We start from the raw sequence: 13,492 nt of genomic DNA, 5'->3' as shown, positions 1-13,492 counted from the left end.
CTCCCTTGTGTGCAACTGCTCAAAGTAACCATGCCGCCTACATACTCCAGACGTACTCCTGCTTGGATAGAAGCTTTGGATCTCTTGGTCTTATAGGGAGAATAAGCTATGCAATAACAACTATGGACTAGTTGTAGAAATGTGGACATCTACGAGCAGATGGCACAGAGGATGCAGGGAACAAAGTCAGGGTGGATAAAAACCAATGATTTTAAAAACGAAAACCAGATTTTTTTTGATAAAACGCTTCTTGAGAAAAAACCCCTACCTAAAAACACCTATAGCTCAAAGATATCTTAACATGGAATAGGGATTATAAATTCTCTAGTACGAGACAATATAGTCATGTAATGTTTAAGAAAAGTTTTGTAAATCAGTTCCAATAGTTCACGGATTAGAGACCCAATTTTATGGGGCTCCAGGGGCTTCTGTATAGATTTATTTAGGTTAATTTTTCTATCTACCCAATGGGACTCAGTGCTCAGTCGAGAAGATACCAGAGATGCTTAGTTCTGCAGTTCTCAAACTGGATCATCCCCCAGAAACAACCATAGATAAATTTGTGATAAGAACCAGCAGATTACAAAAGGAGGTAATTGATGAAAAAAAATTGCCCGGCTTTTAATGCAACAAACTCTCCTTTCCGTATGATTGAGAGCCCAAACTTCATGAACATGGTGCAGTCATTAAGACCAGGATACAGTCAACCCAAAAGAGCAGATGTCGCAGGCAAATTGCTGGATAAAATGTGTATGAAAGAGAAATTGAGTAGTGTGCAAAAAGTCTAGAGGGTGAAATTGTTAACCTGATTCTTGATGGGTGGAGCAATGTCCACAATGATCATTTTGTATGTGCTTGTGTGACAACAGAAGAAGAGAATGTCATTCCTTACAGAAACAATTGATACATCTGGAAATGCACACACAGCAGAATACTTACAAGTAGCAGCAGTAAAAGCTATAAAACTGAAAAAAATCTCAAATGTCTAGTATGCAGCTTGGTCACAGACAATGTATCCAAGATGAGAAGAAACTATTAAGAAGAGAGTCCCAGGATGACAACATACGGTTGCAGTGCTCATTTGATGCACCTCCTAGCCAAAAACTTCAGCGTTCCAGAAATAAAGGCTAATGTTGAAATAGCAAAATACTTCCATAACAACCACTTTGCAGCAGCTGTTCTGAAAAAAGTGGGAGGAACCAAGCTAACTCTCCCACAAGACGTGCGATGGAACTCAGTAGTGGACTGTTTTGAGCACTGTATCAAGAACTGGCCTAATCTAATGACAGTTTGTGAACAAAATCGTGAAAAAATAGATGGCACTGTCACAGCCAAAGTTCTCAACATTGGGCTTAAGAAAAATGTTGAATACATGCTGAGTACCCTAAAGCCTATTTCTGTAGCCTTGAACAAAATGCAGGGAAATAAATGTTTTATTGCTGACGCTGTTGAAATTTGAAAGGAACTGAGTGAGATCTTAAAAAGAGAAATGTGCAATGACTGACCTAAATAAGCATAAAAAAAAAAAAAGAATGGGACAAGCACCATCTCCTTGACCAAATCTTAACCGCTGAAGAAGAGGAGTTGGCTATGACATGGACATCTAGCAATCATCCCTCCATAATGCCAACTATAATAAACTTCAGAGTGAAGGGTGAACAATTCAAGAAATGTGTGTGTGCTGAGGGGGCTTTAAAGAAAGTCACACCAGTGAACTGGTGGAAGTCACTTGAGCACTTGGATTCAGAGACTGTTGACGTGATAATCTCACTTTTAACAGCAGTAGCTTCTTCTGCCAGTGGAGAAAGAATATTTTCTTCCTTTGGACTAATTCATTCCAAATTGAGAAATCATTTGGGACCTGAAAAAGCAGGAAAGCTTGTTTTTCTTTTCCAGATTATAAACAGGAAAATGAAAGTGAAGATGACTGAGCTAGCTGCAGAAGCCAGTATTTTAAGTTTCTCATGTTGATCTGGCTGACAAATTTAATATTTTTTAAAAAAAACAAAAAACAAAAAACTAAGTATTTTAGTTAAAAACAATTTTAACAAAAACAAAACCTGACTTTAAAAACTTGAAAGTTTAAATTCAAAAATTCATATGCTTGTTTTGTTAAAATATTGTATGTTTGCTGTTGAAGAAAAAAACCCAGAATACATAACGTAGTTGTTTCAGTTAAATAAAACAATTTAAATGTCTGGTGATGATGTCCTCCTCCTAATACAGCCTGGCAAGAAAATCCTCCAAATATTGATTAATCTGTTGAACTGAAGATAGTTCATTCACCTCTCAGTGACTTCATAAATATCTGCTTCAATTACCTTTGGTAAATTAAATAACCAAACAATATTCATTTTCTGATACAGCTGTAAAACTAATCTGAAATTTTTCAAAATAAATCACTTTAAAAATGTATAGTGTGTAACTTCTAAAAATGAAACCTACATCTGAGTTGTGAACAATATGGATTAAGGTCATAACAACCAACAAGAATGCACTTTTATGTAGAAATCCATGATTAAATTGAGTCTTCCTGACTAATGATTTAAATCAACTCCACCCTGAACGGAGTAAGACAGGAATCAGCAGCAGTTCTGTGCAAAAGTAAAAGGGACTTCAGGAGGCATCCAGAAGGCCAGGGAGGCCAACAGTCGATCTGGTGCCAAGCTGCAGACCTGCCACTTTGCCAGTGAGCTGCATGCCATACTTAGTGGAGACCCCACCAACACCCCACAGAACATCCTAGGTACCTTTGAGGAGCCCCAAACACACAGACCCCTGCCACAAAACAATGAGGACGACAACGTGGGACATGCAAAGGGGAGGTCCAGCTATGCCAAGAGCCAGGATCTGTGTGAAGCTCCAGTACTGTCTAATCAGTTCCAGCAGCTAAATATGGGTGAGATTCTGTTAAGTGTGTGGGTGCCTTTCCCACTACCATGCTTAAATGTACAGATGGCACCTGACCAAAATGTATTCATTCTAGAAAAGACAATATCACATCACAACCAGAGATAGTTATCTGCTTTTCATTCTCCTGTAGAGTTAGTTGGGGTGGCCATGGAGAGCAGTTTACATAAAAAAAAGGATGTCCCTTGAATCCTCCTGAGAGATTTTAATGAAATTTTCATGGGAGGTATTCTGCAATCTTCTCCCATAGGTTTTTAGGGATAGCGGTCTTATTTCTTCCTCTGTGGTAGGATACTTTCCCACACCAGTTGGTGACGACTTTGGCAGACTTCACTGTAGCCAGTCAACAGGCCAGCCCCTGTCTTACCCACAAGAGTGAGATATCAACTAAAATCACCAACGCCTGTGGAATGCCTGACCATAATAAGGAGAAGGAGAAGAAAGGAGAACGTGAGGATATATTCAGTGAGATTCTGAAAAGTTGATGCTGCATCAGACTGCAAACAGATGGCATGAAGGATGACTATTGCAGACAGTATGAAGAGGGAAAAAAGTACAGAAAAAGGGCCCAGGAGTCAAGAGAGATGTATCAGGACATAATGGAGCTTAGAAGCAAACAAATGCACAGACTCACTGACCTACAAATTCAACAATCTCGGGCTCACCTCCCTTTGCAGTCAATGGAGAAATCCATTTTAGCACCTCCCTACACCCCCTAAACCCTCCACATGGTATCAGGGACTGCAACTTTATTCCCACCACTCCATGTCACAGAACAGTAGTGAGAACCACAGCTTCACATATATAGCAACCGCGGTGCTCTCAGGTAGTATGTGTAGCCAAAATGAACATGCATGTTCCTTCCCCTTTAAGTTCTGTTCAATTGATTTGTTTCCAAAAGTTTATTGTAGATGTTTAATTCCACATTTTTGCTCTAGTTTTGGTCTGAAATAATAAGCTATTTCTGGTAAATAATTCATCTATTATTTCACTACATATGTGGGAGAATGCTTAGTGCTACTGAAAGCACTCACTACTTGTTATTGTGTAAGGTGACAGAACTCATAAGGTCAGTGACAAACATGTAATTATAGGTGTTTAGCAAGCATTGCAAAATTAATAGGTGCATTAACAGGCCATGTTTCATCTATAAGTGTACAACAAGTACTTCACAATCCCAAAGAGCCCCCAAAACTTCAGGGCCAGATAGAACACAATTCACCACAACACATTACTGTGGCTGACTGTTAAAGTGCTCTTTCCAGGCCTCCCTCAGCCACATAGCTCCACATGGAACTCCAATGGCCCTTGCATTTCATTCTAAATGAGCAGATAGCGACTCCACCTCTGCCCTTGACCCTAGCAGCAGCTTTCCCCTTCATCTGCTTCACATTTATTATGAAGCACACAAACAGGCCACTATACACACACACACACTATAACCATTGGGATATTTTGTTCCCTGAAATCCTATCTTGTCAGTAAGCTCTACCAGCATCCCTTCAATCTACCAAAAGCATATCCAACTGTCTTTCTTCACCTGCTGAGACAGTAGTTTAATCTTTCCTTGGTGCTGTCAAGGTGGCCAATGTATGGTTTCATCAGACAAGGGAGTAAGGGGTAGGCTAGGTCCCCCAGGATCACTACTAGCAACAGTAATCCACTGGTGAGGAAAAAGTTCTGTGTAGCAGGAGACTATTAAATGATGCTGGACACTTATATGAAAACAGCCCCACTGTGGATTTTCCAACTCCAAAATGATTTTCCACTTACTGGTAGCAATCTGGCATTGCAAGCTTCCACAAAGATTGCTACTCACTTCTCCATTATCAGCACAGCTCTCATTTTGGTGTCCCTGCACTGGAAAGCTGGGGTGGGCTACAGATCCAAGAATGTGGTCTTTCATATCCAAAAGTTCTGCATCCACTGCTTGTCATCCGAAACCTGCATTATGATGCAATCTCACCACTCAGTGATTGCTTCTTGGGCCCATAAGCAATGCACCACCGTCTGTAGCTGCTCTGTGATCACCACCAACCACCACCTTTAATTGGTTTTTGCTATGTCTGTCTCACAGCCATCTGCCTATCACAAAATGGCCATGTCCTCTGCTGCTGCGGTTCTTGCTGCAGCTCTGCAAATACTGGAGGATTGTTTGTCCGTGTTTGCCACATTCATGACAATAGCACAGTGCTGTGTAGACTCCACGCTTCTCTCAGAGATGGCGGACAGAGAAGTGCTGCGTGGTTTTGTGTTTGTTTGTTTGTTTTTTTTAATAAAGGCACAAAAATTATTGGATTATGGATGGCATAATGAGATGGAGAAAGCTGCATGATGGGAACTTACCCCGTTGCTCAACTCACTTCTTCTCCCCACCATGCTGTTCACACTGTGTCAGTGAGAGTCATCAATCCTGACACATTTTACACCTAATACACTTGTCATAATCTGTATCTAAAAAGGGTCATGCAGGTTCTCATTGGAAAACTAGTAATTCCCTGGTCATTCGTATTCTTGCATGGTGTGTGTACAGGTAGTGTACAAAGTTATGAATATGTACTAAAATTATGTTCTGCAAATGTGTTTGGCAAGCAGTACATAAAGCACAGTCTGCATCGGACAAAGGAAGATGTATTTGTTTGTCCGACCAGCCTGGCTGTCATGCAGAGACAACGAAGGTACACTTGCATAAAAGATAAGCAAAGCCATCAACCTAACAAGTGGGGGTGGGAGAGTGGGGATAGCCTGTTGTGAGAGTCTGAACCTCAAATGATATACAATTATAAAAAACTGTTTAAGTAAGGTCTTTTATGAAAGTTAAGAACACTGGTAATGAATATAAAATAGTTAAAAAAATGTATTAACATTATGAGGAATTGTGAACACGTGATACGTTTCAAAGTCAGTGACCAAACAAAGAGAGAAACAGGTTCTCTCTCTCTCTCTCTCTCTCTCACACACACACACACACACGGGAAGGCAGCTATCTACCAGTCTTCTCTAGTGGAATTAAGCAAGGTAAGAACACAAACAATGGACACTATTTACATATGAATGAGCAGGGTAGGAATCCACAGACAGGGAAGAACAGAGTGAGGTCATCCCAAGGACTAAAAACAGTGACTTTGGAAAGATGTAACAAGAGAAGAAGTCATCTTGGCACCCATCACTAGACAAATACAAGGGGCCAGAGCTCTTGCAAACAGAGAAAGACGGATCCCCCAACCAAGGGAACTGAAGTCTCCGAGAACCTAACATAGATGAGAAACCTGCTTAGGCAAAGATCTTTCACCTAGGAAAAAAAGGGAAACCAGCACCTTGTACTTCTGTAGAAGGTCCTGACTGAGCCCTGGTCTACACTACGAGTTTAGGTTGAATTTAGCAGCGTTAGATCGATTTAACCCTGCGCCCGTCCACACTACGAAACCATTTTTGTTGACTTAAAGGGCTCTTAAAATAGATTTCTGTACTCCTCCACAACGAGGGGATTAGCGATGAAATAGACATTGCCGGGTTGAATTTGGGGTAGTGTGGACGCAATTCTATGGTACTGTCTGCAGGAGAGCAGAGTTACGGTGGAAGCGGTGGCTGACAGATGCTACAAGAATAGATATTTATAGAGAACAACGAGAGGACCTGTGAGGTGGATTCATGAGAGCAGATTTGCAGCGGAAGAGGTGGAGGATGATGGTTAGCACCATGCACATTTCCTCAGGAAGAACACACATACCCGAAACCCCGTGACAGACAACATGGAGAAATTCGCTATTGAGACAATAGCAGCAGAGCAGAGTTGCAGCAGAAGCGGTGTATGATGACGGTTAGCAGTCCTACTGCACCGTCCGCTGCCAGCAGCACCCAGGACACAACAGCGGCGGTGTCAGTGAGCTGAGCTGAGCGGGTTGCACGCTTGCCGTGGTATGGCATCTGCGTGGGAAAAAAGGCACGAAACAATTGTCTGCCATTGCTTTCACGGAGGGAGGGACGACATGTACCCAAAACCACCTGCGACAATGTTTTTGCCCCATCAGGCATTGGGAGCTTAACCCAGAATTCCAATGGGCGACAAAGACTGTGGGAACTGTGGGATAGCTACCCACAGTGCATCACTCTGAGTCGATGCTAGCACGGTAGTGAGGACGCACTCCACCGATTTAATGCGCTTAGTGTGGACATACGCAAATCGACTGTATAAAATAGATTTCTAAAAATCAATTTCTATAATTGACCTAATTTCTTAGTGTAGACATACCCTGAGAGAAAGTCAGCCATGGCTAGAAAGAACAGTAAGAAACCTGTGTGGAACCAAGACTGTAGCTTGTTGTCTTAGCTACTAGAAAGTGGTTTTTACTTTTATTTGCTTGTAGCTACTTTTGTCTTTATCCCTTGTACTTGAACTCACTTAGAACCTCTTTTTTTTAATAAACTTGTTTTACTTTTAATCTAAACCAACCTAGTGCTGCATGTGAGTTGAAGTGATTGTTAACTCCAGTTTAAGCAATAAGCAATGCTTTTGTCTCTTTCAGAGGAGTAATAAGGTTCATTGCTCCTTTAATGTACCAGGACACAACTGGACATTTCAGGACAGAGAGTTCGGAGAAAATTCAGGTCTTGGGGTATGTTTGGGGTAGCGGTGGGGGGAGGGCGTCACTTGGTTAGTAATAGCCAAGGCTGAATAAGACTGGAGTATGGCTATGGCTCTACCAAATTCACAGCCATGAAAAATGCATCAAAGACTGTGAAATCTGGTTTCCTCCTGTGAAATCTAATCTTGTGTGCTTTTACCCTATACTATACAGATTTCATGGGGAAGACCTGCATTTTTCAAATTAGGTGCCCTGACTCAAAAGGAAGTTGCAGAGGCATTGCAAGGTTATATTAGAGAGCGGCGGCTGTTTACTGAGTGCCCAGCTCTGCAGGCAGCAGCACAGAAGTAAAGGTGGCAATAACATACCACGCCACCCTTACTTCTGAGCTGCTGTTGGCAGCACATTGCCTTCAGAGCTGGGCTCCTGACAAGAAGCAGATACTTTCCAGCTATCCAGCTCTGCCGCCAGCAGCAGCGCAAAAGTAAGGGTAGCAGTACTGCAACACCTCCTACAATAACCTTGCAACCCCCCACCCCACTCCTTTTTGGACCAGGACCCCTACAATTGCACCACCACTAAATATCAGATTTAAATAGCTGAAATCATGGAATTTATTTTATTTTAAGTTCCTATGATCGGGAAATTGACCAAAATGGACCATGAAATTGGAAGGGCCCTAGCTATGGCATAATAAGAAGGCTGCTGGCGGCAGACACTCAGTGCTCATTTGTATGCTGGCTGGGAGCAGCCAGACAGGGAGCGAGAGCAGCAGAGCATTTAAGGCACCCAGGGCTAAAGGGGAGGAGGTGGCAACCTCACTGGTCTGAACTGCATCCCAAAAACATGACACATTCATTGCCAAAATTTCCCAAAAGACAGTGTGCTGGATAATGGCAAGTTGCATGCTGGGATACCTATCCACAGAGCACTGCAGTGCATGACACAAGCACTCTTGGTGAGTACACAGTGACAATGCAAGGAGCCAACCAATATACTAACATGAACAGTTTTATGCCAATGTAACTTGCATCAACCAAAGTTTGTGATCTAGATTATGCAGTCACCTACAGGGCTGTTGGTGAAACTATGAACTAGCACAGTAAAAAAAAAAAAAAAAAAACCACTTAGCTTCCTGTACATATTTGAGATACTTCCCCGAGAGAGACTCCCAAGACTTTCCAGACCCAAGTTTATTGTGCAGATGTTAGCGCCTGAATCTTGGATCAGAGGCTTTTTTTGGCTTGCAGTTGCACAGTATATTAAAAAAAAAATCTACTAAATTGAATATTTAGTGACTGAACAGTGTTAAACATGGTGACCGTTCCTAAACTCATGTTGCATTTTGTACGATTAACAAGAGCTTCTTTTGGACAAACAGAGGATCCTTTCCTCCTAAAAGGAAATCAAATTGTGATTTGCAGTTGCAAAAAATAAAATAAATCAAATTGTAGTTTACTAGTACCCTGGCTTGGCTAGCAAGTTTTTATGATCACCTGCCTTTCTGATAAAAATAACCACCTTCTAAAAAACACAAACAAGCAGTGACTTATAGCTTTATTCTTCTTCGAAGCAAAGTGTCTTCCGGAAACAGCTGCATACCAATGATTTCTTTAAAAATTATGGAAGAGACCTTGAAGCGTGTCCCACTTAAATAGCCTTCCCCCATCTCTGACTCAGACGACACAACTACACATTTGTCACCAATTTGCTGAGCTAGCCTACTATATTGTAGTCCTTCCCTGCTCGGTAATTAGAGGTCAGTAGCATCATGTAGGAGGATGCCAAACTCCACACATACTTATATGTTCGTATAAATCTCAGTGACCCAGTGGGTATTTGAACCACAGCCACTTTTACACAATAGCAATTTGAAGCCCTTTTCCATCAACAGAAGGTGTAAGCTTTCTTGGATCAACTGCAGTAATAGTCATTCACAGCTCATAATCCCGAATCTAAGATTTACCTCGTGCTAGCACAGGAGCCCGTGGTCTTTTGCCGTGTGCTCCGCCGCAAACTGGGGAGCTCTGCAGGTGGTGATTCGCTGCGCTTCTTCGTAGATTTTCTTAAACCTATATACATAATAGAGAGAGTTAGGACAACACTTCAATCCAATCCAGTCTTTGTTTTCAAGTACATAGCAAGTAGAGAAGCACAGAAAAGTCAAAGTGTTGTTTCACAGAAAAGACACCAATAAATTCCTCTTCTTTCAGCCTCCCACCTACTTTTAACTGCCACAACAAAGCCTTTTGTGTTTTAACATTGAAGGAAAGCTTTAATGGCCTAGCAACACAACTCAGTACAATTAATAAAAGGAATTATTAAAATGTGTTTTGGACATCTGGCAAAACTTTCTATATGATTTTATAGCAATGATGGGAGGCCTTGCCTACGACAGGTACTAGGTTACAGGATGTTGCATTCTATATATTAGCTGTTCATTCTTTAGACATACTGGTAAGCAGAAAACATTCTATTTAAACACAATAAGGGAGTGATGGGAAAGAAATTCAGCACTGGTACATTGCCAATTTTTATCTAGATCAAGCTAGCGTAGAGTAGGTGCTCTAGATACTAATTGGTGGTTTATGTGAAATGCTGAGGTCAGTTTCTTCATATATGGGAGATCCTATCACAAGTCACATTTGACTCATGTGAGCAGTCCAAAAAGGTGAAATATTGTGTTGAAAGTAAGACCCTCATCCCACAGATGTGGTCTGCTCAAAATCAGATTTCATGTACATTAGTCAATAGTCAGAGGCTTGCACTACCCCTTGTCCATGATCTGCTTGTGTTTATTTTGACCAGAGCTCTTCAGGTCTCCAAGACTATCGTGACACCTTCCTTTAGCAGGTTTCAGAGTAACAGCCGTGTTAGTCTGTATTCGCAAAAAGAAAAGGCGTACTTGTGGCACCTTAGAGACTAACCGATTTGAGCATAAGCTTTCGTGAGCTACAGCTCGCTGTAGCTCACGAAAGCTTATGCTCAAATAAATCGGTTAGTCTCTAAGGTGCCACAAGTACGCCTTTTCTTCTTCTTCCTTTAGCAGTTAATTTCCTTAATTTTAAGGAAAATTTGCCCATCATTCATCTTACCATTTTATTAAATATGTTTGCATGAATACAGGCTTTTTGTCAAATGTTTATCTACTCTTGTCAGCTTTTCCCTCCAACATTCCTCTGATACACTCTCCCTTCACAGTTCCTAGTTATTAAGATCAGTCCTCTGATTTAATGTTACCAACAATCTGTGGGAGAGGACTGACTCGTAAGAGGACAAATAATGCTGTTCTCAATGCAGCTCTCTCAAGGTGAAGCACAAGGCAATTCGGTCAAGTGTGCAAGAATAACAAAGTAAAAATAGTTATCTTCAGATAAAATGAAAGTTCTCCTATCCGAGTTATAAGAGAGCATGAGGCAGCTTGAAAAAGTGAAGAATTCTGCCTTTTCTAAAACTGGAGATGCGAGTGCTTTTTGTTCCAAAACCCCATAGATTTACTCCTAGGGTAAACTTTTGCAGCACTTTCCTTTCCCCCCACGCTAGGTTTTGCGACTACATTCCAAATCTCTGAGGAGTTGTGCAGACAACTAAAATTTATAGTCACTGCCTATGCATGATGATTTTCAATATTTCACTTCTCTGGTTGTACAGAAATGCAATAAGAGACCACCCCACAAGACCCAACACATTAAGAATGGCAGTGCAAAGTGTTTTGGTTTTTTTTTTAAAATACGTGCTAAACTGAAAATAGGGATTTAGATCTTAATGCTCATCTCAGCCATAATTGTATGCCAATCTTAACTTTAAGGGGACAAAATTCATTCAGCGTTACCATACTGCCCAAATGTATAGGCAAAACAGGATTCTTAAATGAAAACTGTCTGTGAATCATTGCTTCTAAAGTCTTAAGATGCAAAGGTGGTCCCTGCCCTGAAGAGCCAAGAACCTAAACTAGAAAATAAATAAATTAAAAAAAATATTTATTTTTACTGTGCCTAGTCCAGAGGGGTCCTGACTGGGACCTATAGGCCCAATCACAATATAATATGCTACTAAGTTTTTTAGGACGGATGTGCCACCAGAAGAATGAATTCTATATTAGTGCTCATTGTAGCACATGAATACCTGACACTATTTTTCTTAGTCTTGCCATTTACAAAATTCACTATTTTAAATATCTGACTCCTAAAAAACTGATGCACTAATATGCAGTTACTACTCAGCTGTGGACTCTATGCAAGTTTCCTATTTTCTTAAGCTACTGGAAAAATTCACAAGGACACATGTATTCAGCTTAGGTCAACTGAAAACTGAAGTAAGTCAAGACTGGCTACGAAAATCCCTCCTAATCAGCACAAAAGTTTTAATTTCCTGAAAAGCATTTTCAAAGAGGATCAGATTTCAGACCCTAAAAAAGGTTTAGGGTTTCCCGCCCCCAATTTAACACACAGGAAAAGAGCTGCTGAATTGTAGAATGCCATTTCTTTTATAGAATCACAAAAAAGGTAAGGCTGGAAGGGACCCTGAGAGGTCATCTAGTTCAGCCCTCTTTGGTGACGCGGGACCAAGTAAACCTAGACCATCCCTGAACAGTGTTTGTCCAACTGGCTCTTAAAAAACCTCCCATGACAGGGACTTCACAACCTCCCTTGGAAACCTATTCCAATTCTTAACTATCCTTGTAATTTAGGAAGTTTTTTCTTCTAATATCTAACCTAAATTTCCCTTGCTGCAGGTTAAGCCCATTACTTCTTGTCCTATCTTCAGCAGACATGGAGAACAACTGATCACCATACTTTTTATAATTCAGCCCTTAACTTATTTGAAGACTGTTATCAGACCCCGCCCAACAACCTCCATCTTTTCTCAAGACCAAACATACTCAGCTTTTAACTCTCGCTTACAGGTCAGATTTTCTAAGCCTTTTATCATATTTGTTGCTCTCTTCTGGACTCTCTCCAGTTTGTCCACATCCTTCTTCAAATGTGGTGTCGAGAAACAGACAGCACTCCAGCTGAGGTCTCACCAGTGCCAAGTACAGCAGGACAATTACCTCCCAGGACTTATACACAAACCCTCCTCTTGTTATTACACCCCACAGTATCAGCCTTTTTAGCACCTGCATCACATTGTTGGCTCACTTGATTTATGATCCAATATAACCCCTGGATCCTTTTCAGCAGTTCTACTGCCTAGCAAGTTATTCCCTACTTTGTAGTTGTGCATTTGACTTTTCCTTCCCAAGTGTAGTTTTTATTTCACACTTGTCTTTATTTAATTTCATCTTGTTGACTTTAGACCAATTCTCTAATCTATCATGGTTGTTTTGAATTCTAATCCTGTCCACCGAAGTGCTTGCAACTCCTAGGGGTCATCTGCGAGTTATAAGCATATTTTGCATTCCATTGTTCTAGTCACAGAGGCATTACTGGCACCTGTGGGACTCCACTAAACTCCTTCACAGCTGGACTGTGTGCCACTGAAAATGAAGTTTTTCCAAAAAGTTTTGTACCCACCTAATAGTAATTTAATCAAGACCGAATTTCCCTAGTTTGCTAATAAGAATATCATGTGGGACTTTGTTAAAAGCCTTACTATCTTCTTTACAGGGTTTACTGGTTTAAGGAAGAAATTAGGTTAGCTTTGTTCTTGACAAATCCATGCTGGCTATTCTTTACAGCCTTATTATCCTCTAGGTCAGTGGTCTCCGGCCTTTTTATGCCCAAGATCACTTTCTGAATGTAAGGGCAACTTAGGATCTGCCCTGCGCCTTGCCCCAAAGCCCCACCCCCTTCACCCCCTACCCCAATCGCTCGCTCCCCCCCACCCTCACTCACTTTCACTGGGCTGGGGCAGGGAGTTGGGGTTCAGGAGGGAGCTCTGGGCTGAGCCTGGGGTTTGGGTGCAGGAGGTGATGAGGGGTGAAAGTTCTAGGAGGGAGTTTGGGTGCAGGAGGAGACTCCAGGCTGGGGCAGAGAGTGTCGGGGTGCAGAGTG

General features: G+C 41.4%; 1 protein-coding gene across 11 annotated transcripts in view; it reads right to left on the bottom strand.

The window, feature by feature from the left end:
* TRIP12 (thyroid hormone receptor interactor 12) overlaps positions 1–13,492 on the bottom strand; it is a 150,755-nt gene that overhangs the window by 72,617 nt on the left and 64,646 nt on the right. For all 11 annotated transcript variants that reach the window (XM_073359825.1, XM_073359832.1, XM_073359822.1 and 8 more), the window contains one exon: positions 9,463–9,568. In XM_073359825.1, the coding sequence (XP_073215926.1) occupies positions 9,463–9,568 (106 nt within the window). The remainder of the gene's footprint in view (positions 1–9,462; positions 9,569–13,492) is intronic.

Source organism: Lepidochelys kempii, chromosome 9, assembly GCF_965140265.1.
Source record: "Lepidochelys kempii isolate rLepKem1 chromosome 9, rLepKem1.hap2, whole genome shotgun sequence".
NCBI lineage: Eukaryota > Metazoa > Chordata > Testudines > Cheloniidae > Lepidochelys > Lepidochelys kempii.
Note: the sequence above shows the minus strand (reverse complement) of the source record. Positions and strands in the feature narration are given on the sequence as shown.